Below are 24,480 nucleotides of genomic sequence, written 5' to 3' on the forward strand. Positions count from 1 at the left end.
GAGCTGGGAAATTAGGAACAAAAAAGGAACCAAAAAGCAAATCAGTGATTGTTGAAGTGGTACTTGAAGGAAAAATTATTTTGATGGCTTGTGCTCAGAATTGCACGAAACCTAAGGGAAGAAACTGGGGAGAAATTAATAACTAACTTGAAAAAAAAAAAAAGCTAAAAAAACATGGATTGCTTTGTACAGTCGTGAAAATGAACATAAAAGGGCAGATCAGGAAGTTCATGTTTGCAAAATTACTTCAAATTACAAAAGGACCAGTTACAATATACAACTAACAACAAGTTGTGCAAGTTCCAAGTGTAAGAAGTTTACAAGGCAGGTTTGGCTCACTGATTTCTCTCAACAGAACCACTGACTGAGCTGTGCTTATGAAAACAAAACCACAGAATGAAGAAATTCTATTTTCCAGAGAATTGTGAACTTTGAGATTATCTTTTTTTCTTTTAGGAGGGAGTTCTGGTTTGTTTTAAAATCTCAAGTTACCAATCAACTTACTCTACAATTAATAAAACTACAAATCCAAAAATAGCATAAACTATGAGTATCACCAGCAAAGTCCTACTTACCAACCAGAGCTAGTATACATATTTACAAGATCTCACTCACCATTTTACTCATCAGATGCTTTACTGGCTTGGCTGCCTCCAGTTCCAACCACAAGTTACTTTACTAAAATATCCTCCCAGCAGGGATCAGTATCTTAAAGTCAATGATATACTTCATCATACCAGTACTGTAACACAGAACTCTGAGGTAATTACATGTAAAGATCCAAAATCACCAGCTGAATAACTATTAGGTAATAGGACTTGTTAGATTTTTAAATGTTTTACAGAAAGCTTTAGACCTATATAAGTAAAAGCTTGTAATGATTTGAATTCTCTACGATCTTTAAAACACACACACTACAGACCAGGAATCAAAAATAGCTTTACACAAACAAGAGCAAAATTGTAGATTTGCTGAGGGCATCAGCCACTTAATTTAACCCCACTTTATCAAGAGCAGGAAGCCAGGCTGCTGTTTTCATCAGTTACTAGGGAACAAGTAAGATAAAGGATAGACTGGGCAGAAGAGTCTACAGTTGAAATGAATATTTTGATGCAATTACTGAAAATTCCCAAAGTGTCACTAAGAAAAAGCACCTAGGGCTGCGTCAAAACGAAGTCTATCTACAACTGAGTGAGTGCTTTAAGGGGAGTAAAGACATACTGGGGCTCAGGATTGTTTTTTCCCCTTCTCGAGCCCCTCCTCCCTTCCCCCACCTAAACAGGAAAGAAAACTCGCCCAGCATAAACACAAGGCCAATGCTCACGGTTTGTCACCACAACAAACTGGAGGTTAGACCAGCGCTGCTGGAGACCGAGCCCCAAGTCCCAGTCGCTAAACACAAAAAGGGCCTCTTTCCCACAGACCTGTGAACAGCGCGGGCCTTACTCAAGAGTTTTTTGGTTGTTTCCTCACCTTTTCTCTCTTTTTTCTTTAAACGAAAGCTGTGGGAAAGTGGCGACAGACAGCAAAAGTTTCCTTCCCTCTGAGCCAGACCTCTAAATCCGCCTTGCACTGACACACATTAGGTGGGCTGGTCCCACGTAGTCTCCACCATCATTACAAATTACAAACCTAACGATTAAAGAACAGAAGCGGAGAGGATAGAAAAGCTTCCACACCCACCCCACCACCGCCGTCCTTTCCAGACACCGCTTCCTGGTCGCAAAGGGCACAAATAACCCAAAACCATGGTGATAAGCAGAGCTGTGAAATACACACGCACAAGCCACACGCTGGGAACCTGCCACAACGGCCGGGAAAAACCGGCCGGGTGAGGAGGCGCAAGGCGGCCCCCTGTCATCTCAGGACAACAACACGCCCCGAAGAGAAGTGGCAGGAGGCAGCGGGAGTTGCCCCGAAAACAAGCCCGGAGCCGCCCCGCTTTCCCGGGAACGCAAGCTCCTCCGCGGCCGCGAACTGCCGGGCCGCAGGACCGGGCGCCGGGTCCCGGGTGGGGGCGCGCCCAGGGAGGCGCCCCCCCAAGGCCGGGCGCCCCGGAGAGCCCGCGGCCCGCCCGGCCCCGCCTCGGGAAGCGGATGGGAGCTCGCTCCCCGCCGAGGCCCCTTCCCGCTCGGCCCAACTCACCGCCGGTGGGTTTGGTTCTCAGCCGCGAGCTGGGGCTGCCGTGAGGAGGCGGCGGAGGAGACGAGATCCGGGGCCCCGTCGCCCGGTCATCATACCCCCCGCGCGAGCCGGCCCGGGCCCCGGCCCCCGCCCCCCGGAGCCGTCCCCGCGCCCGTCCCACGGGGGGAGCCCCCTCAGCCTCCCGCCCGCTCCGCCGCCCGGCCCCTGGCCGCCGCCGCCGCCGCCGCCTCAGCCCCGCGCGCTCCCGCCTCGGCCTCCCGCTGCCGTCCGGGGCCACCGCCGGGCCCCTCGCTCCGCAGCCGCCGTTGTCGCCAGACCCGACGAGCCGAGCGCCGAGCGGCCGCCCCCATCCGGCGGCCCCGCCCCGCGGGAACCATTCACCAGCCCCGCGCCATGACACCTACTGAGGCGGAAGTGTCGAGGAGCGGGCGGATTAGGACGACCGCATAGTGCAGATGGGAGTGGGAGTGGGGGGGCCTCCGTGGGGAGCCAGCGTGGATCGAGTGCGGGGGCCGGATTCCCCGCCCCCTCCGCGCGACAGACTCCGCGGCGATTTAAAGGTGCTTGGTGGCGGTAGGGGGGGGTCCAGCCGTAAAATGTCATCCCAGCCAGTGTGACATCACCACAGTCTAGTGTGACACCCCCAGAGATTGGGCAGTGCCTACCCGGGAAGCCCCCCTGCTGGTGAGGAATTACTTCAGTTTAGGCTCTAACGTTTCGTTGCCATCTAGAGACTTTCTGGCAGAGTGGCATCCGTGTACGGGATCTGGAAGCCTCCACGTACATGAGGAGCCCCTTAGGAGACTCTCCCGCTGCCCGCCGTAGGAACCTGTGTTTGCATTAGGAGGTGAGAAGGAACAGGTGTGCTCTGGACCCAGCCCCTCAAAACGTGCAGTGACCGAATGCTACCATAATGTTGTTGCCTCTACCAGGAGATAGTAAGACTGGGAATTCAGGAAACGGAGTGCGTTGGGCACACAGCATTCAGAGAAAATGGACACTGTAAAAACTAGGTTATCCTGGGGCGCCTGGGTGCCTCAGTCGTTAGGCGTCTAACTTCGGCTCAGGTCACGGTCCCGGGGTCCTGGGGTCGAGCCCCGCATCGGGCTCCCTGCTCGGCAGGAAGCCTGCTTCTCCCTCTCCCGCTCCCCCTGCTTGTGGTCCCTCTCTCGCTGTCTCTGTCAAATAAATAAATAAAATCTTAAAAAAAAAAAAAACCTAGGTTATCCTAAAAGAAAAACTGTTGCCATCTCCCAGAGTCAAGAGATTCTTTCCTAGGACTTCAGATGTACCTCCCGCTGTATAAATTGTTCTTATTCCTAAAGTGGGGACCATTTTTAGAGAGACAGTAGTATAATCTGTTTATTTTTTCTATCCTGCAAGTGCTGGAGGCAGCAGTGATCTGAACCCTACAAAGCGACTGTCCAGCATCATGGATGTTTGCTTATACTCTTTGAGGAGGCGGACAGGTGTGGCTAAGTCAAGATTCTGCTATTACACTGTATTTCTCAGATCTCACTTAGTATACATTCTTGACCTCTTTGGATCCCCATCTCCTCACACGCACACAAAAGATGTGCTAATACTTTTGTGAAGAAGCAGTAATGCTATGTTAGTACCTTAGGGTTTCTTTTCTGGCTTAAAGCACTGGGAGCAGTTCTATTTTATTGGAAAAAGGGAAGTTGATTTTCCTAGAGGACCAAGTTTAGCACGTGTTCAATCACACAGGGCAGTTTTGTTTGCTTATTTTCACAGGAACTTAGAACATAAAGTCCTACATTGGGCTGACCTGGGAAACATCAAAATATAGAGAGTGGGTGAGCATACCCACTTGGGGAGGAGCCAGGAAAAAGGCAGAACTTAAGCTCTGGAGTAGACAGGCTTCAAACACACTAATTACTTACCATGCCTTGGCTCAACCAAACTCCATGACATGCTTCTAGGCTCCTACTATCTCAAGTTATGTCCCTTTCCTCTTCAAACACATCTCAAAAGCCAACTTGAGGAAGCCTTTCCTGATTGACTCCCATTTTATTCTAATTATTTAATTCTACATCATCATCTCTTTACTTCCTTGTACCTTATTTATACTTGTTGATCTATTTTCATGGTTCTTAGGTCATTTCTTCAGTCTCCCTCACTACATGGAGACCTCAAAATCTACTATTTCCCCCTCTCTAATATTCATTCATCCGTCCAACCACTGTATGCCTCCTCTACTCCAGGCACTCTCCTAGATACTGGGTCAAATGCAAAATGAATAAGACGTGGCCTTTCCTCAGCTTACGGTCAATGAGGGGAAAAAAATGCATGGCGACATATATGACTTGAATGACAGAGCCAGAGAAGACTTCAGAAAAGGAGATATTTAAACAAAAAAGAAAAAGCATGGTCCATGCTCTGAAAGAGCTGACACTTCAGCAGAGAAGTGGCAAGAGATGGAATTAGTAAAGTAGGTTGAGTCAGATTTTAAAGACACTGAAGAACTCAGAGGTTTAACCAAACAGGTAATATGAAGGAATCTGTGCTTTAGAGAGCCAGTGGCAATGAGGATGGCTGACTGGAAGGTGTAAAGACTAGAGAAAGAGAACCTAATTAGAAAGCTATGATGAGGGTTTGGTCAAGGAGAGACCCTGGAGAGAAGGGGGCAGATAGGAGAACTATTTCCTCCTAGACAAAATCAGTGCAGCTGGAGAGGGAGAGGGAGCTGTTGCTAGTTGGAAGCATTGAATCTCGCTTAGGGTATGATATTCCTCTGGGGCCTAGAGCCTAGATTCAATGTTGCAGGCAAGAAATTTGCTCAGGAGCTGCAGTGCTTAAGGCTAACTAGGAGAAGTTGACCAAAAAGCTGTGTCACGAGAGAAGTTGAATCAAAAAACTCATCCAACTATCCAAACAGTAGTGAATCCAAGGGGCCAGGAAGAAAAGAGAATTCAAGTAGAAGCCAACTGTTGTAAAACTGGGAAAACCAAATGAGAGTAAAGGTCTGAAGGAAAGGATAGGAGATAGAACATGGAAAAAGCCTTTGAAACAAGAGGGAAGCCTCTGATTTTTTAAATCTAGATTCCAGGAAACCTTTTATTTGGAAATAATTCCGAACACACAGAAAAGTTGATAATAAAAAGAGCACCTATATATCCTTTACTTGAATTTGTTGATTAATGTTTTGACCCTTTTGCTCTAACACTTGTAGTCTCAAATAGGTAACACACATACACACACATTTTTTTCTGGCCATTTGAAAGTAAATTGCATACATCATGCCCCTTTATCCCTATGTACATTCCTTTACATACACAATGTATACAGTTATCAATTCCAGGAGACTTAACATTGATACCATACTTTAATCTACCATCCATATTCCAAATTTTGTCAATTAATCCAATAATGTCATTCTTACCCTTTTTCCCCTTCGAGTAGAGGATCCAATTCAGGATCATATATTGCCTGTCTCTTTAGTCTCCTTTAATCTGCATCAGTTCCTTAGCTTGTCTTTGTCTTTGATATTTTTGAGGAGTACAGCCCACCCCCTTTGTTTGGACAAGAGAATGTTCCTCATTTCCGATTTGTTGTTCATGTTTGTCTCACATTTATTCATTATTAGATCCCGGTTATCCATTCCTGGCCAGAATACTGCATAAGTGATATTGTGTCCTTCTCAGGATGTCAAACTCAAAGTCAGACGATGTCTCTGTCCCTCATTGGGTGATAATAATTTTGGTCACCTTGCTGAGGTGTCTGATTCCCCCACAGTATATTTACTATTTTTTTCCTTGTAATAAGCAATCTGTGGAGAGACATCTTAGACCCTGCAAATATCCTGCTCCTCATTAAACGTGTTCCCTTAGATTTAGCATCTATTGATGATTCTTACTTGTACCAATCCTCCCTTATCTCTTATTAGTTAGTTATCTAATAATGATATAGACTCATGGATTACTATGTTTTTCAATGGTTTGTAATTCTTTACAGTCCTTAATTATTTGGGTGCTAAAACTTTCCAGATTTAGTCAGTGGGGGCCTTTTCAAGCTCCTGTGTCTTTTTTAGCATGTCTGAATGTCAGATGTTCTGGACTCATCTTGATTCTTGCAGGTTCACCATTCCTTGGAGCATTGGATTTCTCCACTGGATGCTTTGTATCTGCCCAGAAAAAAACAAAGGGAAGAGAAAATATGGATTATTTGTGTGGGAAGTTGTTTTTTGTTTTTTTTTTTTTAAGATTTTTATTTATTTACTTGAGAGAGAGAGAGCACAGAGGGAGAGAGAGAAGCAGACTCCCTGCTGAGCAGAGAGCCTGATGCGCAGCTTGATCCCAGGACCCTGAGATCATACCCTGAGCCAAAGGCAGACACTTAACCAACTGAGCTGCCCAGGCACCCCGTATGGGAAGTTTTTATAGGCCAGGCCTGCAGGTAGCAAACACAGAGATCTATTCTGCACACATCACATTGGTGGGAACTCAGGAACATGGATACTGCTACAGTGATCAGGAGGTGACACTACGTGCCCAAGAGACATGGTGTCGTAAAAATTAGGCCAGTCTCTGCCACACTTGTCCAAAAGCCATTCCCTATGTTACTTCTCCCATATTAGTAGAATCCCAGTTTTGTTCAAATAGAAGGAAGATCCTTTGATTTCAAAGAAGGTAACTTCCTCTGACCAAATCGGGAAATAAATTACAGTGGTCCAAACCAATCCTGGTAATTCCATTTCTTGTCACCAATGACTAGTCTAGGAGTGGGTATAGACTCAGTTCTGGTCAATGAAATAGGAAAAGAAGTCTAATGGGAGGCTCATAGGAAAAATTTTCTTTTTGTATAAAGAAGACAGGACCTTCACAGAAGCAATTCTTTCGTTCCTGCCTCTCTTCTTTGCTGAGACAAAGGAATGAAGACACCAGGCTTGGAGCTGCCATAGCCATCTTGTGACCATAAATGTGACAGCAAACAAAGATGAAGACAGTCAACATGCTGAGGACAGCAAAGGAGACGATGGAAAGAAGGGGTCCTTGACGACAGAGGTAAGCTTCTGAATGAACCTGGAGTGCCCACTGCTTCTGGACTTTTTTTTTTTTTTTTTTAAAGATTTTTATGTATTTATTCATGAGAGACAGAGAGAGGCAGAGGGAGAAGCAGGCTCCCAAGGAGCAGAGAGCCCGATGTGGGACTCGATCCCAGGACCCTGGGATCATGACCTGAGCCGAAGGCAGACGCTCAACCATCTGAGCCACCCAGGCGCCCGCTTCTGGACTTTTTAAGTAAATAAATGTTCGTATGTTTCAAGAACACCGTGAGACAAGTTTTCTGTTCTTTGCTGCCAAAAATCATTCTTAAGTGACACAGGAGAGAAGTAGGAGAGCTTTTCTAGAAAAAGGAGCTAATTGGTGGTATCCAAATGTTCTGAGAGTAAAGGAGAATAAGGATGGAAAAGAGGCCAGTGGATTTGCAATGAGAAGGTCCCTGTTGATCTTGGTAAGAGCAATTTAAGTGGCATGGTGCAATGTGATGGGGCAGAAGCAATGTGATTCCTACAAAGGACTTTTCCTAGTATGAGTGGTGACCGACAAACTGGGAAGGATGGTTTGATCCAACTGGGTGATAGAATCTATTCTGGTCAATTCCCATATTCAGTTCCTAATATCCAAGGAAGCTGCTTGGGTTCCTGCTGTCCACTTCAGCAACATCTGGGAAATCATGAACTGAATCACTTTGCTCTCTTAACACTTCCCACAGGAATAAGCCAGGAAAAGTTGTTCTGGACCCTTAACTGGTTTCATAGAGGGCAAATCCAGCATGTATGATGGGGACTAAATAGGACTTTTTAAAAAACGTTTTCTTCCAGGATTTATTGACTGAATAATAAGTACCAGGCATTCAGTTAGACAGAATAAAAAATGAATAAAGCACATTCTGTGTCCTCAGGGGCTTCACGATCTAATTAAGGAAATAAATTAGGAACAGTTATAACAAGTCCGAGATTGGTCCTCAAAGTGGCATTATAAGTGCTCAAGAATATAGCAGTTAACTGTCTGGAGATCACTTGCAGAAGCATCTAGAGGTATTACTATTGACTGAACAGGGACTTAAAGAAGACAGCACTATTTCAGCCAGGCCATCAGTGAGATGTTATTTGTTTTTAGTAACTATCTTTAAGTACCTTTTCCATGCAACATGTGAACAGAATAAATATGCTGTTACATTATCATATACAATGGACACGAGCTCTTCATTATGACAAGTACTCCTTGGGAAGGAGTTATCGGTCTGCACTAGGCCACCAGAGAGCCATGGGGTTAGAAACTAAAACCAGGCAGAGATGAGTGTGGTATACAGAGCAGAGAAGTGAAGCACCCACCTGTGTTAGGATAATCAGGTAAGTGAGTCCCTCCTCTGTGTGGTAAAAAGGTTTGGTCCCCTAATGGCTCCCACACTTCTTATCCTCCCCAGCATCTCCCCACTAAAGCTGGGGTGGTTGCTGGGCTGAATAGTGGGATTGCAAGTAGGAAATGGCTTCCCTGCTCTCAAGTGTAAGTCTTGCTGGTCTTGTTTTCTTTTTGTATCAAAATAGGACATTTTGGGGACTGGGTCCCAGCAGAAATGATGGCTTTGGGTGGAAGGGGTGTTTGGAAAGAGGCCATGGCTGTGGGATTAAAGAGAAAGAGTCAAATACAACTAGTTAACATTATGAATGCATGAAATGCCACTGAATTGTACACTTTAAAATGGTTAAGTGGTGGGGCGCCTGGGTGGCTCAGTCATTAACCGTCTGCCTTCAGCTTAGGTCATGATCCCGAGGTCCTGGGATCGAGCTCCACATTTGGGCTCTCTGCCCTGCGGGAAGCCTGCTTTTCCCTCCCCCCGCCCCCCCCCGGCTTGTGTTCCCTCTCTTGCTGTCTCTCTCTCTGTCAAATAAATTAAAAAATGGTTAATTGTGTGTTATGTGAATTTCACTTCAAAAAAAGGGGAGGGGAAGGGGGTTTGCAGGATTTAGAGATAATGAGCAAGAGACTTGATCCCTAACTTTCCTAATTTTCAAGAGTCAATCCAGAGCCTTCTGGGAGAAGAGCAATGCCTTAAATACTTCTACAACCATGTTTATTCCTCCTCAGACCCTCCTTCCCCCTAATCATTTCTGTTTCCTTCCTTATCTACACATGACCATCTTTCTCTCACTTTCTCCATATACCAACTCTTTATTCATCAAAACCAAGGGATAGTGCTTTTCTCTCCCTTTCCCTGGATCATTGTCATGTCTCATTATCATGTCTCCACCATTCTGTAGCTTCTCACCTTCGACCAACTGTTACACAAGCTTTTAGCACCTGCCCTCCATATGTCTCTCCCTATTCCCAATTCTAAGCAAAAGCCAAAGCCAAAACAAATGCTCTGGGAAGGGACACAGAGACCCACAAGGACTATGATTCAGGACAGAAAATCGAAATTCAATCATTGACTATTATTTGTGCTAAGTCATTTTGCACTTCCTGCAGACTCAGAAATCAAAAAGGCCCTAATGAAGTATACCTTGCCTAACACAATTCCTGATATGTGGTCAGTACCAATAACTATTTGGCTGACTAAATTACTAAATTATCTGATTGTTTATTCATGGTGCTCAAAGCATCAGAATTCAGTTAACTATAGAATAGAGTTTTGGAAATCTCAACAATCGTCATCTTTGGCTGTGAATTTAACTTAATTTTTTATTATTACTTTTGGAAACTCACTTTTATAAAATCTGTAAGCTGTCATCAAGGGGTTAGCAAGTGGCCCTCTCCTTTGGAGGTGGGTAGGAGGGGGGGCCTTAATCAAAACCCTAGAGGGTAAATTCTCTGAGGTGAAATAGGTTTCTGTCTGACCAACCTCCATGCTCCCATAATGTCCGGTACAGAAGTAAAACATGAGCTTTGGAGGCTTTTTTTTTTTTTTTAAGATTTTATTTACTTATTTGACAGAGAGAGACACAACTAGAGAGGGAACACAAGCAGGGGGAGTGGGAGACGGAGAAGCAGGCTTCCTGCAGAGCAGGGAGCCCCATGTGGGGATCAATCCCAGGACCCCGGGACCACCACCTGAGCCGAAGGCAGATGCTTAATGACTGAGCTTTGGAGTCTTGACATCAGTAGGAATCCTGAGTTTTCTAGTAACTAGGGTGATAGTAGGCATGCTTATGAACTTCACCTTCCTCATTCTTCTTTTTTTAAAAAAAGATTTTATTTATTTATTTATTTATTTGAGTAGGGAGTGGCAGAGGGGCAGAGGGAGAGAGACAAGCAGACTCCCTGCTGAGCGCAGAGCTTGATCTCAAGACCCTGAGATCATGACATGAGCCAAAATCTAGAATGGGATGCTTAATCCACTATACCTCCCAGGCGCCCCACACCTTCCTCATTCTTAAAATGGAGATGATAGGGCGCTTGGGTGGCTCAGTTGGTTAAGCGACTGCCTTTGGCTCAGGTCATGATCTTGGAGTGCCAGGATCAAGTCTGGCATCACATCGGGCTCCCTGCTCAGCAGGGAGTCTGCTTCTCCCTCTGACCCTCCCCACTCTCATGTGCTCTCTTGCTCTCTCTCAAATAAATAAATAATAAATAAATAAAATAAAATGGAGATGATAATACCTTCTTACCTCCCTCATTCCATCCATCAGAAAAAGTCCTCAATGTTACTTCCAAAAAATATCCTGAATCCACTACTGTTCATCTCCACTGATACAGACTTTCTGATTTCACAGACAGAAGTGAGATAGAGACTAATAATAAATATGGATTTTTCAGTCCTATATTGATTAAAAGGGAGTGCAGGTTTTAGTTATGTATATATTGACTAGGAGCCTTGTAGAGAGAGGATGCACTCAATAACAAAAAATTACCTGTTCATTCTGGTGCTCCTCTGTAAGGATGTGGAATATTATAATTGGTGAATTAAACAAAAAGGTTCAATTCACACTGAATTTGACTATACTGTTTTCTACTATATCTTATAGATCTCTCCTCATAGATGCAGATATTCAAAGATCAGGACTGGGGCGCCTGGGTGGCTCAGTCATTAAGTGTCTGCCTTCAGCTCAGGTCATGATCCCAGGGTCCTGGGATCGAGCCCCACATTGGGCTCCCTGCTCGGCCAGGAGCCTGCTTCTCCCTCTCCCATTCTGCCTGCTTGTGTTCCCTTTCTAGCTGTCTCTCTCTCTCTCTCTGTCAAATAAATAAAATAAAATCTTTAAAAAAAAAAAAAGATCAGGACTAATATTATTCCCAATACAATTTTATGGTTAAAACTTTATAATAATTTAGGGACGCCTGGGTGGCTCAGTCGGTTAAGCGGCTGCCTTTGGCCCAGGTCATGATCCCAGGGTCCTGGGATCGAGTCCCACATCGGGCTCCTTGCTCAGCAGGGAACCTGCTTCTCCCTCTCTCTCCCTCTGCTTGTGCTCTCTCTGTCAAATAAATAAAAATAAAATCTTTAAAAAAAAAAACTTTATAATAATTTAAACAATTTAAAAATTAAGTATGCTCTGATAATTTTTTGTTTGTTTTTACTGAAGAGCCCTAATCTCTCAGAAAATATAACCTTTAACCCCAAGGCTTGTATTGACTCCAAAGCAAGTAAAACATGTTTCTTTCTCTTAAGTACATAGTTGTAAAATATGTCTATTATAGGAAGTAGTGTTAATTCATAAAGTATTTTAGTTACTTGTAAAATTCATTATTTTCTTCTTCTCTTTCCTTACTCCCCCCAAATATCAGTATGTATATATTTGTGGAGATACATATGTATATATATCTCTTTTGTGAAAGCTATGGTGGTGGAAAAGTCATGTCTTTTATTTCTGGAGCTGCTTGTGCTAAAGAGGCTTCTCTAATAGATTTAAAGCCAGACACAATGCAAATCCCCTTTCTTCCAGAAGCCCCAAGTTTAGCTCACCAGTATCTCACAGCTGCAAGACCTTCCTAACTCGTATGCCTGCTTTCGTTCTTGCCCCATTCTCCATCTGTTGCATTCAAAATACATATCAAATCATATCACACACACCCACACACACGCTTTAAGGCACTCCAGTAGCTTCCTATTATACCTAGACTAAGCCCAAACTGCTTACTTTAATCCCTGAGTCACTTCTGACCCCACTTCTGCCTCCCTCTCTGAGCTCATCTTCTCCCTCTCCGACACATGCTCTTCTCAATGTTCCCTGGACACAAAACTCATTCCCATCACATGGTCTTCGCACTGATGCTACCAGGTCTTTACCTGACTGGTTCCTTCTAGTCACTTGAGTCTCATCTTCAGTGTCGATCCCCTGACACACCTTCCTTGACCTGTTTCTGAACTGCTCCCCACACCCATAAGCCAGTTTTATTTTCTTAGCTTTTATCACTATCTGATCTTTATGTATACTGCCTGTCTCTCTTCTTTAGAGTGTAAATGCCATGTGGGCAGGACATGTTCTTGTTCACTATTTTGTATCCCCAATGTCTAGAACACATGCCTGGCACATGGTAGGCATTCCGTAAATTTTACTGAATGAGCAAATGAATGAATGAACTTGTGGACACTAGTTTTCTCATAGGAGAGTTGCAAGATTTAGAGCTATTATATAAAAAGTGTTTGCCAAGGTAAGCTTTCTCTTTTTTTTTTTTTTTTTAAGATTTTATTTATTTATTTGACACACAGAGAGAGCACAAGTAGGCAGAGGGAGAGGGAGAAGCAGGCTCTCCACTGAGCAGGGAGCCCGATATGGGGCTTGATTCCAGGACCCTGGGATCATGACCTGAGCCAAAGGCAGCCGCTTAACCAACTCAGCCACCCGGGTGCCCCAAGGTAAGCTTTCAATAGCTGTTAGCTCCTTGAGGGCTAAGAACTTGCTTTATTTCCTGTTTGAGAGAAACAGTATTTATTGAGGGAAGATTGCCTCAAGGATGAACAATCCATCCATTTTTCTAGATTCATTCATTGATTCCACCGTGTTTATTATTAAGAACTTGCCATGTGTTCGAGACATTATGGATGCAACAGTGAACAAAAGAAACCGAAAAAAAAAAAAGTCCTGGAGCTTACATTCCAGTACAGTGAGGTACACACCAACCTCAGTAAGTAAATGTTAGAGTATGTTTCTAACGAAAGTGGTAAGGGCTCTATGGAGAAAAAGGAAGGAAGGGAGAGAGGGAGTGGCCGGGCAGGTGGTTGCAATTTTAAATAAGATGACCAAGAATAGTCCTGCTGAGCAAAACCTTGAAGGAGGTAAGGAAACCATGTGGGTATCTGAATGGAGGGCCTGGTAAGGGGAAGGAAAAAAGTGAGGTGAGAGCTTGCCTGGCGCTGGAGTAACCACAAGGAGGTCAGCAGACTTGGAGAGTGTAAGTGAAGGGCGCGGCAGAACACGTGGGCCAGGAAGACCGTGGTAAGAACTTTGGGTTTTATTCTGGGTGAGCTGGAAATACCTTGGAGGATTTGAACAGAGAAGCAACCTGGGACAATTTATATCAGGCCTGCTGTGGGTAGCAGATTGAGTGTCTGCAGGGGAAAGGGCGATGTTGGAAGCAGGTAGAACATTTAGAGGCTCTTGCAATAACTCAGACACAACACAAAGGCTGCTCGGACAAAGGTGGTAGAGGTGAAGATGGGGAAAAGAAATAAGATTCGGGATACGTTTCAAGGTAGAGTCAACAGGATTTACTGACAGATGGTAGTGTGGAGGGGAGGGAGAGCCAAGAGAAAGGGACAATTAGAAACCAAGCCCACTGAAGAAACATAATAGGATTGCTTAGCAGAATGGAAGGCCATTTTGATGTATGAGGTCATGAATTTTATTTATTTTTTTTTAAAGATTTTTTTTTTTTAAGATTTTATTTATTTATTTGACAGAGAGAGAGCACAAGTAGGCAGAGTGGTAGACAGAGGGAGAAGGAGAAGCAGGCTCCCCACTGAGCAGGGAGCCCGATGCAGGGCTCGATCCCAGGACCCTGGGATCATGACCAGAGCCGAAGGCAGATGCTTAACAACTGAGCCACCCAGGTGCCCCTAAAGATTTTATTTGACACAGAGAGAGAGAGAGAGTGCACAAGCAGGGAGAGGGGAAGGGCGAGGGAGAAGTAGGCTCCCTGCTGAGCAGGGAGACCGATCCCAGGACCCTGGGATCATGACCTGAGTCAAAGGCAGTTGCTTAACCAACTGAGCCACCCAGATGCCCCTGAGGTCATGAATTTAAAATGAAACCAGTCAGCCTGGTTAGGGGTTTCTCCAACAGCATCTAGCTGCTCCAGTATAGGCGAAGAACAGATAGATAGTAGAATTTATTCAGAATTTGAGTTTTTCAAGGCAAGTGTGTCTGAGTGAGAGAGAGCAAGGGAGTTGTATTATGTCGATGGATCATGGGATGCAGTCGGGTCAAGGTGGGAAGTGAAGCTCAGAGCGGGCTTACATTGACAATGGAGGTACTTTAGTAAATAAGCTGAGAGAAAAGATTTAAAATTGAGATTTCAGATGTAGTTCAATTTCTGGTAATGACACGGTGGTGAGGAAGACAGAAATAAAGTCTTCGGAGGTAAGGAGGTCAAAGAACCAGAGAGGCTGGAATGTTGAAGTCATCCAGAGTAAGGACAGAGTTCTGAAGGAGTGAACACTTGGAAATCTGGGAAGAGTGGCATGCTCAGAGAGCGTGGAAGCTCCTCGCCCTTTCCGCATTGCCCTAAGCATCTCTTCCATCTGAGTGAAATCCTTTCATAACAAACCAATGATCTAGTAAGTAAAATGTTTTTCTGAGTTCTGTGGGCTGCTCTAGCAAATGAATCAAACCCAAAGAGGAGTCATTGGAACCTCCAATCTATAGCCAGCAGTCAAAAGCACAGGCGACAACCTGGACTTGTGACTGGTGTCTGAAGGGGAAGAGAGCAGTCTTGTAGGATTGAGCCATTCACCTCTGGGAGTGGAGGCTATCTCCAGGTAGAGTGTCAGAATTGAGTTGAATTATAGGACACCCAACTGGTATCAGAGAATTGTTGGTTGGTGGGGCTCCTCCCCAGTTTAGGAATTAGGTGCTCAGAACCTTTTAGCAGGTTTTCTCCAAACCTTATATCCCTGACTCATTCTGTACAGCAGTCTAGATCCACCTTGATGCTTTGTTTCTATGGAGCCCAGTTAGTAGGGTGAGTGAGCTGGACCCAATGTTCTTGGTTCTACAGAAACACACATTACAGTGAACACATTAAGAATGGGATTATAGCATGGAGGACAAACTTTTCATCCTCCATTCCCCAAAATTATTGAAAATTAATGGGAGGATTCAGGATTGGTAAAATAGCCATAATATAATTGTTTTTTAATATCTGAATATTATAAGGGAAAGACTAACCCAAGGCTTGCCAGAAGTTTTTTTGTGATTGAAAGATGATTCAATGAGCCATCTGTCCAGGAAAGGAACCAAGCCTGAGATTCTGGGAGCATCCAGTGGGTTAAGGATGTGTTCAAAGAAGAGGAAGTTACCTAGGAAGGAGATAGTCAAGGTGGAAGGGTACAGCTAAATGAAAGCACTGTGGTCAAAATAAAGACAAGCTTAACCATTCTGAGAATCCCACAGGAGTTGTAGGTTTAGGTTATAATGGCAAGCAGAAGTATTCTGTATTGATGGGGTGGGGCGTTCCATGGAGGAGGAAGTGGGAAGCACCATGAACCCAAGACAAAACAGCTTGTTGTGGTAGTGATTAGGGAGGGTGAAGGGTGGGAGACAGGTAAGAAACTGGCAGCTGTTCAGTAGCGGTAGCATCAACAATATGTAAACACGGTCTCCCAGGTGGGATTTCTCTTGTTTAAGAACCACTCCAAGAATGCAGAGAGAACGATCTCCTTGGGAGTGGACCTGACACAGAGAATCCAAGTCCAAATCTCTTTCCTCGAATAAGCAGACTCGCTTATCTCCTATTTCCTACCACAAAGGGAGTGAGAGATGGCCCCTCAAAGCCAGCCAGGCAGATTTTTTTTTCCCACAGATCATGTTTTCCCACAGATCATGAAACAACTAATTGATCACTAGGGAATTCCTTTCTCCTTGTAAGATCTCCTTAGATCTGTGCAATCATCCTGAGATTCTAAAAATAAACTAAGGGGTGCCTGGGTAGCTCAGTTGGTTAAGCAGCTGACTCTTGGTTTTGGCTCAGGTCATGATCGGGTTGTGGGATCAAGCCCCATGTCAGGCTCCACACTTGGCGGGGAGTCTGCCTGGGATTCTCTCTCCCTCCCACTCTGCCTCTTCCCTCCCACACGCGGTCTCTCTCTAAGTAAGTAAATAAATAAAATCTTAAAAAAAAAAACTGGCTACTTACAGATATATGCAGTGCAGCACTTTTACGTGAGACTACTGAGATATCAAATAAGGTAACTGCCAATTTCTATTATAAGCCAAATTTACTTTAGAAAATTTTCCTATTATTAAAACACAAACATGCCATCAACAACTAAATTCCTCAAAGCCATTTGCTTCCACCCCCCATCTGAATTCACAGAGATCCCATTTCAAGGAATGCATGTGACACAGCACAGGCCAAGAGTAGACAGGTTCCCTTGTCACTAGAAGATAACACCAATCTGGGGGCCCTTGTATGAAGACTACCTTATCTCTCCCAGCCACCTTTGGGTAGCAGAGAAGTGAGACAGCTCTAGCTCCTGAAGGAGCTCAGGCTAAGCCTTTGCCCACACAGCCCTAGTAAATATTTATTAACACACAAGATGATTTGCCCTATGTTCACATGTTCCAGGCTAATGACATTATTTGAACTTGATGAATCTTCAAGGTATTCTAATCCTATCCTCTTCTGCAGAAAGGATGGTACGGAAACCTTTCCGGAGGGCAACTGGGCACAATTTGCATTAAGAACTTAAAATTGTAGGGGTGCCTGGGTGACTTAGTCGGTTTAGCGTCCGACTCGGTTTTGGCTCAGGTCATGATCTCAGGGTTGTGAGATCGGGCTCCACATTGGGCATAGGTTCTCTCCCTCAGCCCTTTCCTGCCCCCCCCCCCAAATAACTTAAAATTGTAATCCCACTTCCAGTAATTTACTCTAAGGAAATAAACAAAAATGCCATGAGAGATGCATAAAAATGTTCACTGTAATATGTATAATTGCGAAAAAGGGGCACATAAAATGTTGAATATGGAAATGGTATTACCTATATAAGGTATTATACAACTAGTCATAATTACATTTCAAATAATATTTAATGGTACAAAGAAATGTTTAAGATAGTAAGTAAAATGCAGGATTGAAACTATATACAGTATTGCCTCAATTTTGAAAAAAAAATTATATAATACATTTATACATACAAAAAAGGACTAGAAGGAAACAACTGATGTACATGGAGGAATTAAAATTGACTTTTTCTTCTTTATGTTTTTATATGACTTCCAAAATTTTGTGTTTTACGTACGGAATAATCTCTTTAGAGAACCAGAGTCTAAGAGAACCAATACTTGAAATACCCATCATGGCGCAGCTCATGAAACTAATGAGCTAAGAATTTTACCAATTATCCAACCTCCAGAGCAACCAGGAGAGGTTGGTCTTGCAGTCCCTGTTTTACAGATGAGGAACAGAGGCTCCACTATGTAGGCGTGGGAGCTCTTTGCCCAGGGTGCCCTGGATTCGAGCCCAGGACAAGCCCATGTTTCCTGCTGCCCCACATGCCTCCCCTGCTGCAGCTCCTGGTGGGCCCACGGGAGGCTTACAGTGAAGGTCACTGACAAAACAGAGCTGTGCACAGCTTGCCCAAGAGCAAGGCCTTACTTTCTAAACTCTTCCTATCTTCTTCTGAAAGTAGAAACCACCTTCTTTATTGCAAGGCTCCATTCTGAAGAAGCTTTTACCCCTGTGCCCAGCTCCACTCGCCCATGCCCTCTCTCAGAGCCTGTGGTATCTGCTGTCCTGCTTATTGGTTTGGCATGGCATCAGGCTGTGAGCAGAAGGACAGGGCAGAGCTGCACACCCCCACCCCTTCCACCAGCTGGCTCCTTGGTCTCTGCCCTGGATACTAAAACAAACAGGCTGTGTGCTCTGGTTCCCTACTCAACCCAAGGGGGTGGGGGTTGGGGAGAGCAGCAAATATCCCAGCTATGTGAACAATCAGGAATATCTGGCAGCACATTTGATCTTTTATAACTTTATTTCAGCCAAATAGTCAGGGCCTCCAGGCAGCCGGGAGGCCATTGTACCCCTAAGTCTAATGCTCAGCTGGTTCCAGGTATGGCCTTGGTGAGGGGTGCCCAATCCCCTAGCTGGCTCTGTTCCAGAGAAGTCTCCAGTAACACTAATTGCAAACTCTCATGGAGGCAGGGGGTAGTTTCTCTCCACTGTTCCAAGGTTCTTCACTGCTTCCTGTTCTCTCCCAGAGGCAAAGAGAGGAAGTCTCTTTGATGGGGTCATGGCAAGTCAGTGACATTCGGGACTGGAACGTGCTGTCTGGATCACCACTTTATCCTCCAGCAACACAGTTCCTGACTAAAACAACAACAACAACAACAACAACCTAACTACCTAGGTTCTTTTATCTGGGAAGAGGGAGAAGGGGACATGGGGAATGGCAGGCACACGGCCCCAGTAACCTGGCCCTTTTGGATTCAGACCATATCTCTTTCTGCACCCACATAAGAGGACTGCATGTTCAAAAGAGGTGGAGAAATACTGAGTTAAAGTTAAGCAGATTAAATTACTGCAAGACTTCTGGGAACCTTTAATGTACTCATGTATACCGTGCAGGGGGTGTAATGGAAAGTGTTTCTTAAACATAGTCAACCATGAAACTAATGAGTCCGTAGGCACTGAGACTCCAATGAACATACTTTGAGAAGTACTGCTCCAGGGTGAGCCCATAGGGATCCTGTGAAGATAGAAAAGTAAGGCCGAAAACAAACCTCCTCTCCAGTCATCAGTCAGTCTTTAACACTGCATTGCTGGACCAACCAAAGGTATTATTCTGCATTCTCCTCTCTGGACTTCAGCAATGGTTTATGGTATTTTTCCACTTGCTGGTCAAAGCCCCTAGAAGAGAACTGTGCCTGGAAAAAGTTCACTGGAGTCAAAAGGTATTTTAATGCCAGGCCCCTGAACTCAGGAGCCAGGAGAGGGGCAGCCTTGCTGCTGCGAGACAGGAGAGACTCCTGGGCCAGCCAGGCGCTCTGGTTCCCTGTGGCTGCTGAGCCATTGCGGTCTCCCCTGGGTCCCAAGTGGGGCCCTACACCAACTTCCTCCCCAGTTTCTAGAGAAAGAAATTCCTCATCTGTAGACTGTAAGTGCACTGAAAAACTCAAGGGGGCAGCCCGTACAGTCACCATCTTCTGGGACTCAGAGATAGGGACTGCCCCATCCCATTCTTTGTAGCAGAGGTCTGGGGACAACTGTTTCTTGATCTGCAAAGGATGGTGGGAAGCCTGCTTCTCAAGGTCCCCAGAAAGGTTCTCATTCTTGGCCTTCTTTGAGTCCCTGGCAGCTGGAGATTGATCAGCAGTGTCCTGAGAGGAGTCAAACATGACACCCTGGGTTCTTGGCCTCTTTAGCCTCCTTTCTAACAGCCAGAGAAAGCTTGGTTTCCTTGAGGAGGAATTCATATATTGCTGCACAGAGTCTGGGATCAGGGGCACAGAGAGCCTGGGGCTCAGGCTGTCCTGAAAGTAGTCCCTACAGGGCTGCCGACTGACAATGGGCACCACTTGGCAAGGCTTCAGTGCTGCAACAAAGGTCCGGAGCTCCGAGTAGGAAGAATGATCAGAGTAAGGGATGACGTGGATGTCGGGGTGGGAGCGGTGGATCTTCCGGCTCGTGGGAAGGATAGCGATGGTAGGATGGGTCTGGTTCCAGTGTAGCATGGAAGAATGGCAGATCTCCATATGGTCCACCGCATGGATGCGGCCGGCCTTCTCTTCCACGGTGAACACATCCGCCAGGCCCAGCAGCTGCACCAACTCCAGGCGCCGAGGGCTCAATACCACCCAGGTCTGAAACTCCAGGGCCAGCTGCTCCAGCAGTGACTCTTTTCCCAGGCTATAGAGTCCTGAATCATGTTCAACGGAATGGGAAAAGCAAGTGATGAAAGACAGGAGATACTGGGGAATCCTAATACATCAACCAAATGTTTAACAAAAATACACAAATGGGGCAACTGGGGAGTGTATCAGGGAGGAGGTGGCATTTGAGCTGAAATACACAGAGGTTGGGGGTGGGCTTAACACCGAATCCACCCACTCGTTCAGTTCAACAAAGGAAAGCATCTACCAGGTGTTAGGCACTGTGAAAATAAGCACAAGCCTCAGTCTTCAAGGAGTGCAGTCTACATGGGGACCCAGAAGCAACGTCAGAGACATGCACACAGTATTATGAGGGCACAGAAAAGTATCTACCGGTTGACGGAGTTAGGGAAACTTCCCTAAAAATGGCAACTGAGTTGTCATAAAAGATAAAGGATGGGTCTGAGTTTACCTGGCAAGAGAAGGGATGGTTCGGTGTTTAGACTAAAGTGCAAAAAAGGAACTAGTAAGAAATGACACAGAAGAGGTATGGGTCGTATTAGACAGGGCCCGTATATACTGCTAAGGAGTTTGAACTTAATTCTGTAAGTGAAGGGGAGCCATTAAAGAGTGTGCAGCAGGAAAATGGCTCACTTTAATCACAGGAATAATATGATCAGAGGAGGGCTTTAGAAGAAAAAAAGAGCAGGAGTGTTACTGGATCACCTGGATGAGGAGATGCTGAAATCAGAAGTACCAGTTAGAAGGTCCCAAAATGAGGGCGCCTGGGTGGCTCAGTTGGTTAAGCATCTGACTCTTGATCAGCTCAGGTCATGACCTCAGGGTTCTGAGATCAAGACCCACATTGGGCTTCATGCTCAGCATGGAGTCTGCTTGAGAGTCTCTCTCTCCCTCTGCCCTTTCCCTTACTCATGTGTGCTCACACCCCCCCCTCAATAAAATTAAAAAAAAAAAAAAGGCCCCCAAATGTTTTATACTATTGTGGAGTCGCTAGAACAAATATACAGTTGGTTTCTCAATGTGTCTGATTTTAAGCACAGCATTCACTTGAATATCTACATTCTGATAAATTCCATTCACTCAGGGACGCCTGGGTGGCTCAGTCGGTTAAGTGTCTGCCGTTGGCTCAGGTCGTGATCCCAGGGTCCTGGGATTGAGCCCCGCACTGGGCTCCTTGCTTAGCAGGGAGCCTGCTTCTCCCTCTGCCTGCCACTCTCCCTGCTTGTGCTCACTCTCTCTGACAAATAAAGAAATAAAATCTTAAAAAAAAAATTTCATTCACTCAGATAACATATTTATTGAGTGCCTCCTCAGGCATTAATCTAAGCATTTGGGATATATCCACAAGTAAAACAAAGAGCCCTGCCGTTGTGGAGCTTATTATATTCATTCTAGCAGGGGTAGACAGATAATAAAAACCAAATACAACAATATGTAAATTGTGGAATACATTATAAGATGATGAATGCAATATTGGCCCTCTCCTATTTAAAAACCTTCAATAGCTTTTTGTCCAAATGTAACCATTTGGATCAAGTTACGTTTAAGGACTACATTTAGGACCAAGTTCAAGCTTATAAGCAAGCACTTCAGCCGCTCCTACCGTTACAGCCTCCTCACCCACTTGTGTGCCTGTCATACTGCCACTTCTCTGTTCCACAAGCAAGACTCCTTCCTACCTCCATCCATGCTCTCAAGTAGTCCGAGTGTATGGCAGGAGACGTGGAGAACAGACAAATAATAAGCAATAGCATATTAAAATATGGATAGAATATACTGGAAGGTGATAAACGCTATTAAAGAATGAAAAAGTTGAGTTGGTATAGGGGATCAGGAGTTGGGAATGTCGGAGTAGAGACGGTGGGAAGATTGCAATTTTTTAAAAAAGATTTATTTAGAGAGAGCGCGCACGTGGGTGAGGGGAGTGCTGCGCGACTGGGAGGGGCAGAGGGAGAGAGAGAATCTTAAGCAGACTGGGAGCTTAGCATGGAGCCCTAGGCAGGGCTTGATCTCACGACGCTGAGATCAAGACCTGAGCCAAAACCAAGAGTCGGTGATTGGGGAGCTTAACGGACTGAGCCACCCAAGCACCCCAGGAAGACTGCAATTTTAAACAAGGTTTCATGCAGAAAGGGGGATCTACAAAGACCTGAAAGATATGAGAAACCCCCAAAACCCAAGATTCACTAGCTATGGGTAAAAGAAAAAGGAAAGGAAACCACTTACCAATCTTTATGTTATGTTGTGGGTGCTTTCGAATGAGCTCAACAATCTGGCGGGCAGCTTCTTGTCGGGAAGGAAGAACCCAGGCTGGGTTGCAATTGGTGTTGTCTAGGTATAAGGTATGGATCTGTTTCCCCAGTTTCAGAGCTGGCTCCTTTAACATGGATGGTGTATACCGAAAGTCACCTAGAAGAAGAATGGGGGGGGGGGGGCAGAGAGTCTGAGACAAAAGTATGAAACACAAGCTTCTCCCGGCTTCCAATAGCTGATGGAAATTTGCTTACCAGCCTGTGGAAAAACTAAACAGGAAGTCTGGCACTAACATAGTATAGCTTCTTTTTGGAAAGGTCTCCGTTCTGCTTCTGTTTTTATTGTTCTTAATAAGGTTTGAAACCTTAAAGAGTGGGAAATCAGTTGAGAAAGGGTCACTGTGGTCATATGGGATGGAGCTAGGAGGCCTCCAGACTTCTGAGTTAAGGCTGCTCAAGAAAAGTAGTATCTAGGCTGGGAAGGTGGGAGTGACCCCCTGGAAGGCCCACCTGTATAGAGAATGGTTCCAAAGTATCCTTCAAAGAGAAACATGACAGAGCCAGGGCAGTGATTGGCATCCATGAGGGTTACAGTCATGGTCTCTCGCCCAATTTCATCTAGAGGCAGGACATGGCTCTCACCAACCTCCAAGGCCCGGATCCACTCCTTAGGTACCTGAGGAAAAAGTTGGTCATTCTAGTGAACACAGACTCTCCTCCTTGGTACTACCCTGGATCAGGAACTAACCCTTTACAGGAATCAGGGGAAGCAGACGACATCCTAAGCCACCCTGGAGCAGAAGGTATAATGGAGAGTCCCCTCAAATCCTCCCTTCTTCCTCCCACTCTCCCCTCCCACCCTTTGTACAATTTAAATTAAGAGTCTAAAAACAGTCTAGCCAAGCAATTCTCAAACATTCCTGATAATAATCCCTTGGGGGCACCCGTTAAAAAAAACTTCCAACCAGATTTCCAGGACCCGCACCAGCTAGATCTACTGGGGGGTTGCGGGGGGGGGGGGGGTGGCGGTAGCCGCTGGAGAATGTGTCACCCAGCACATTAGGTAGATTCTTAACGACACTAGGGAAACACTGGCCTAGTTTATCTGAAAAGGTATCTACAGTTTCCTTGGCTGGACTGAAAGATCGCCCCAACTTATAGCTGAAACTTCCCAAGTGGGCCAGCCAAGAAGCCACACTCCCATTCTGGGCTAAAGACGCATTTCTGGGTTCGAACAACTCCCGCTTTTGTAAAAATCAGTCCTCCTGGCCCCTACTCTAGAGTCCGAGGCTGTGACAGATCGGAAATCCCACCCAATGCTCGACCCAGCTCTCGGAGGACTTCGCCCCCCCCCCCCCGTACCTGTAGGTGACGATGCACGAGGTAAGCGGTGATTGGGGAGCAGTAGAGGGGCCGGGCCCAGGTGCTAGACAAACCCACGGTGTGGTCCGAGTGCATGTGGGACAAAAAGAAGAGCCGCGCGGGACCAGCCCGGCGCAGGCTCCAGAAGTCCACAGCGATGGGCGTATGGGGGATCAGGGCCCCATTCATGGTGGCGGGGCTGGAGAGTCACCAGCTGGATCTTCATGGGCACAGAGCTCCCGCGCGAGGCTCCCGCAACCGCGCCCTGAAGAGAAGTCACCCTGGGGCAACGCGGCCAGAAACCCTGACGGGAAGCCAGGCCAGTAGAGGAGTAAGTCCCTAGCGTGGGCAGAAAGAAGGAAGTGGCCGTACTCTTGGCAGTCCTGGGGGGAATCGCAAACCGCGGAAGACGCTCGGTTGAGCGCCACTCCTACCCGCGCGCGGGAGCCGGGCTGAGGCCGGGCACTCAAAGCGCGCGCTGCTGGGCGGAGACAGGCCGAAGCAGCGGATTTCCGATGGCCCGCCGCGCCTCCACCAGAGGGAGCCGCGCGGCTGCGCCTGCAGGGGAGAGGTGGGGGGAAGGGCGCCCTAAGGTCGGCGTCCGGGCGACGCTCGGCGCTCGCTGCGAGAAGGTGAGTGGCAGCTGCTGTGCGCGGTCGGCCCCGAGGAGGCGGGACTTCCGCAGAAAGCTTGATTGGGCCTATCCGG

At 45.9% G+C, this 24,480-nt stretch overlaps 2 protein-coding genes and 1 long non-coding RNA gene across 12 annotated transcripts in view; 1 reads left to right on the forward strand and 2 right to left on the reverse strand.

Moving 5' to 3' along the window:
- Nucleotides 1–2,301, reverse strand: part of HIPK1 (homeodomain interacting protein kinase 1) — a 49,204-nt gene extending 46,903 nt beyond the window's left edge. For 7 of the 8 annotated variants that reach the window (XM_064588602.1, XM_064588599.1, XM_064588601.1 and 4 more), the window contains exon 1: nucleotides 2,146–2,301. The gene's annotated coding sequence lies outside the window, so the exon portion shown is untranslated. Of the gene's footprint in view, nucleotides 1–1,473; nucleotides 1,633–2,145 lie in introns of all 8 variants that reach the window. The other variant, XM_064588598.1, reaches the window with a different exon arrangement.
- A 191-nt stretch (nucleotides 2,302–2,492) lies between these two features.
- On the forward strand, nucleotides 2,493–10,915 carry LOC123859239 (uncharacterized). 2 transcript variants are annotated; one of them, XR_006794395.3, is made up of 4 exons: nucleotides 2,493–2,705; nucleotides 2,877–2,992; nucleotides 6,973–7,169; nucleotides 7,259–10,915. It is a non-coding gene; the product is annotated as an uncharacterized LOC123859239 (long non-coding RNA). The 2 variants fall into 2 exon arrangements; XR_006794396.3 differs by having other exon boundaries at nucleotides 7,263–10,915.
- On the reverse strand, nucleotides 5,277–24,477 carry DCLRE1B (DNA cross-link repair 1B). Of its 2 annotated transcripts, XR_010410781.1 has the most exons (5): nucleotides 23,773–24,477; nucleotides 22,921–23,086; nucleotides 22,385–22,567; nucleotides 19,049–20,184; nucleotides 5,277–6,289 (listed from the first exon to the last, which is right to left on the reverse strand). XR_010410781.1 is itself a non-coding variant. In XM_045896909.2 (4 exons), the coding sequence occupies exons 1-4, from the start codon at nucleotides 23,959–23,961 to the stop codon at nucleotides 19,106–19,108; spliced, it is 1,617 nt and encodes a 538-aa protein (XP_045752865.1). In that variant the 5' UTR covers nucleotides 23,962–24,477; the 3' UTR covers nucleotides 17,228–19,105. The 2 variants fall into 2 exon arrangements, 1 of the variants encoding a protein (XP_045752865.1); XM_045896909.2 differs by lacking the exon at nucleotides 5,277–6,289 and having other exon boundaries at nucleotides 17,228–20,184.
- Between the last annotated feature and the right edge of the window lie 3 nt (nucleotides 24,478–24,480).

Source organism: Mirounga angustirostris, unplaced genomic scaffold (assembly GCF_029215605.1).
Source record: "Mirounga angustirostris isolate CCGP_5_RB_7025 unplaced genomic scaffold, mMirAng1.0.hap1 SCAF_4, whole genome shotgun sequence".
NCBI lineage: Eukaryota > Metazoa > Chordata > Mammalia > Carnivora > Phocidae > Mirounga > Mirounga angustirostris.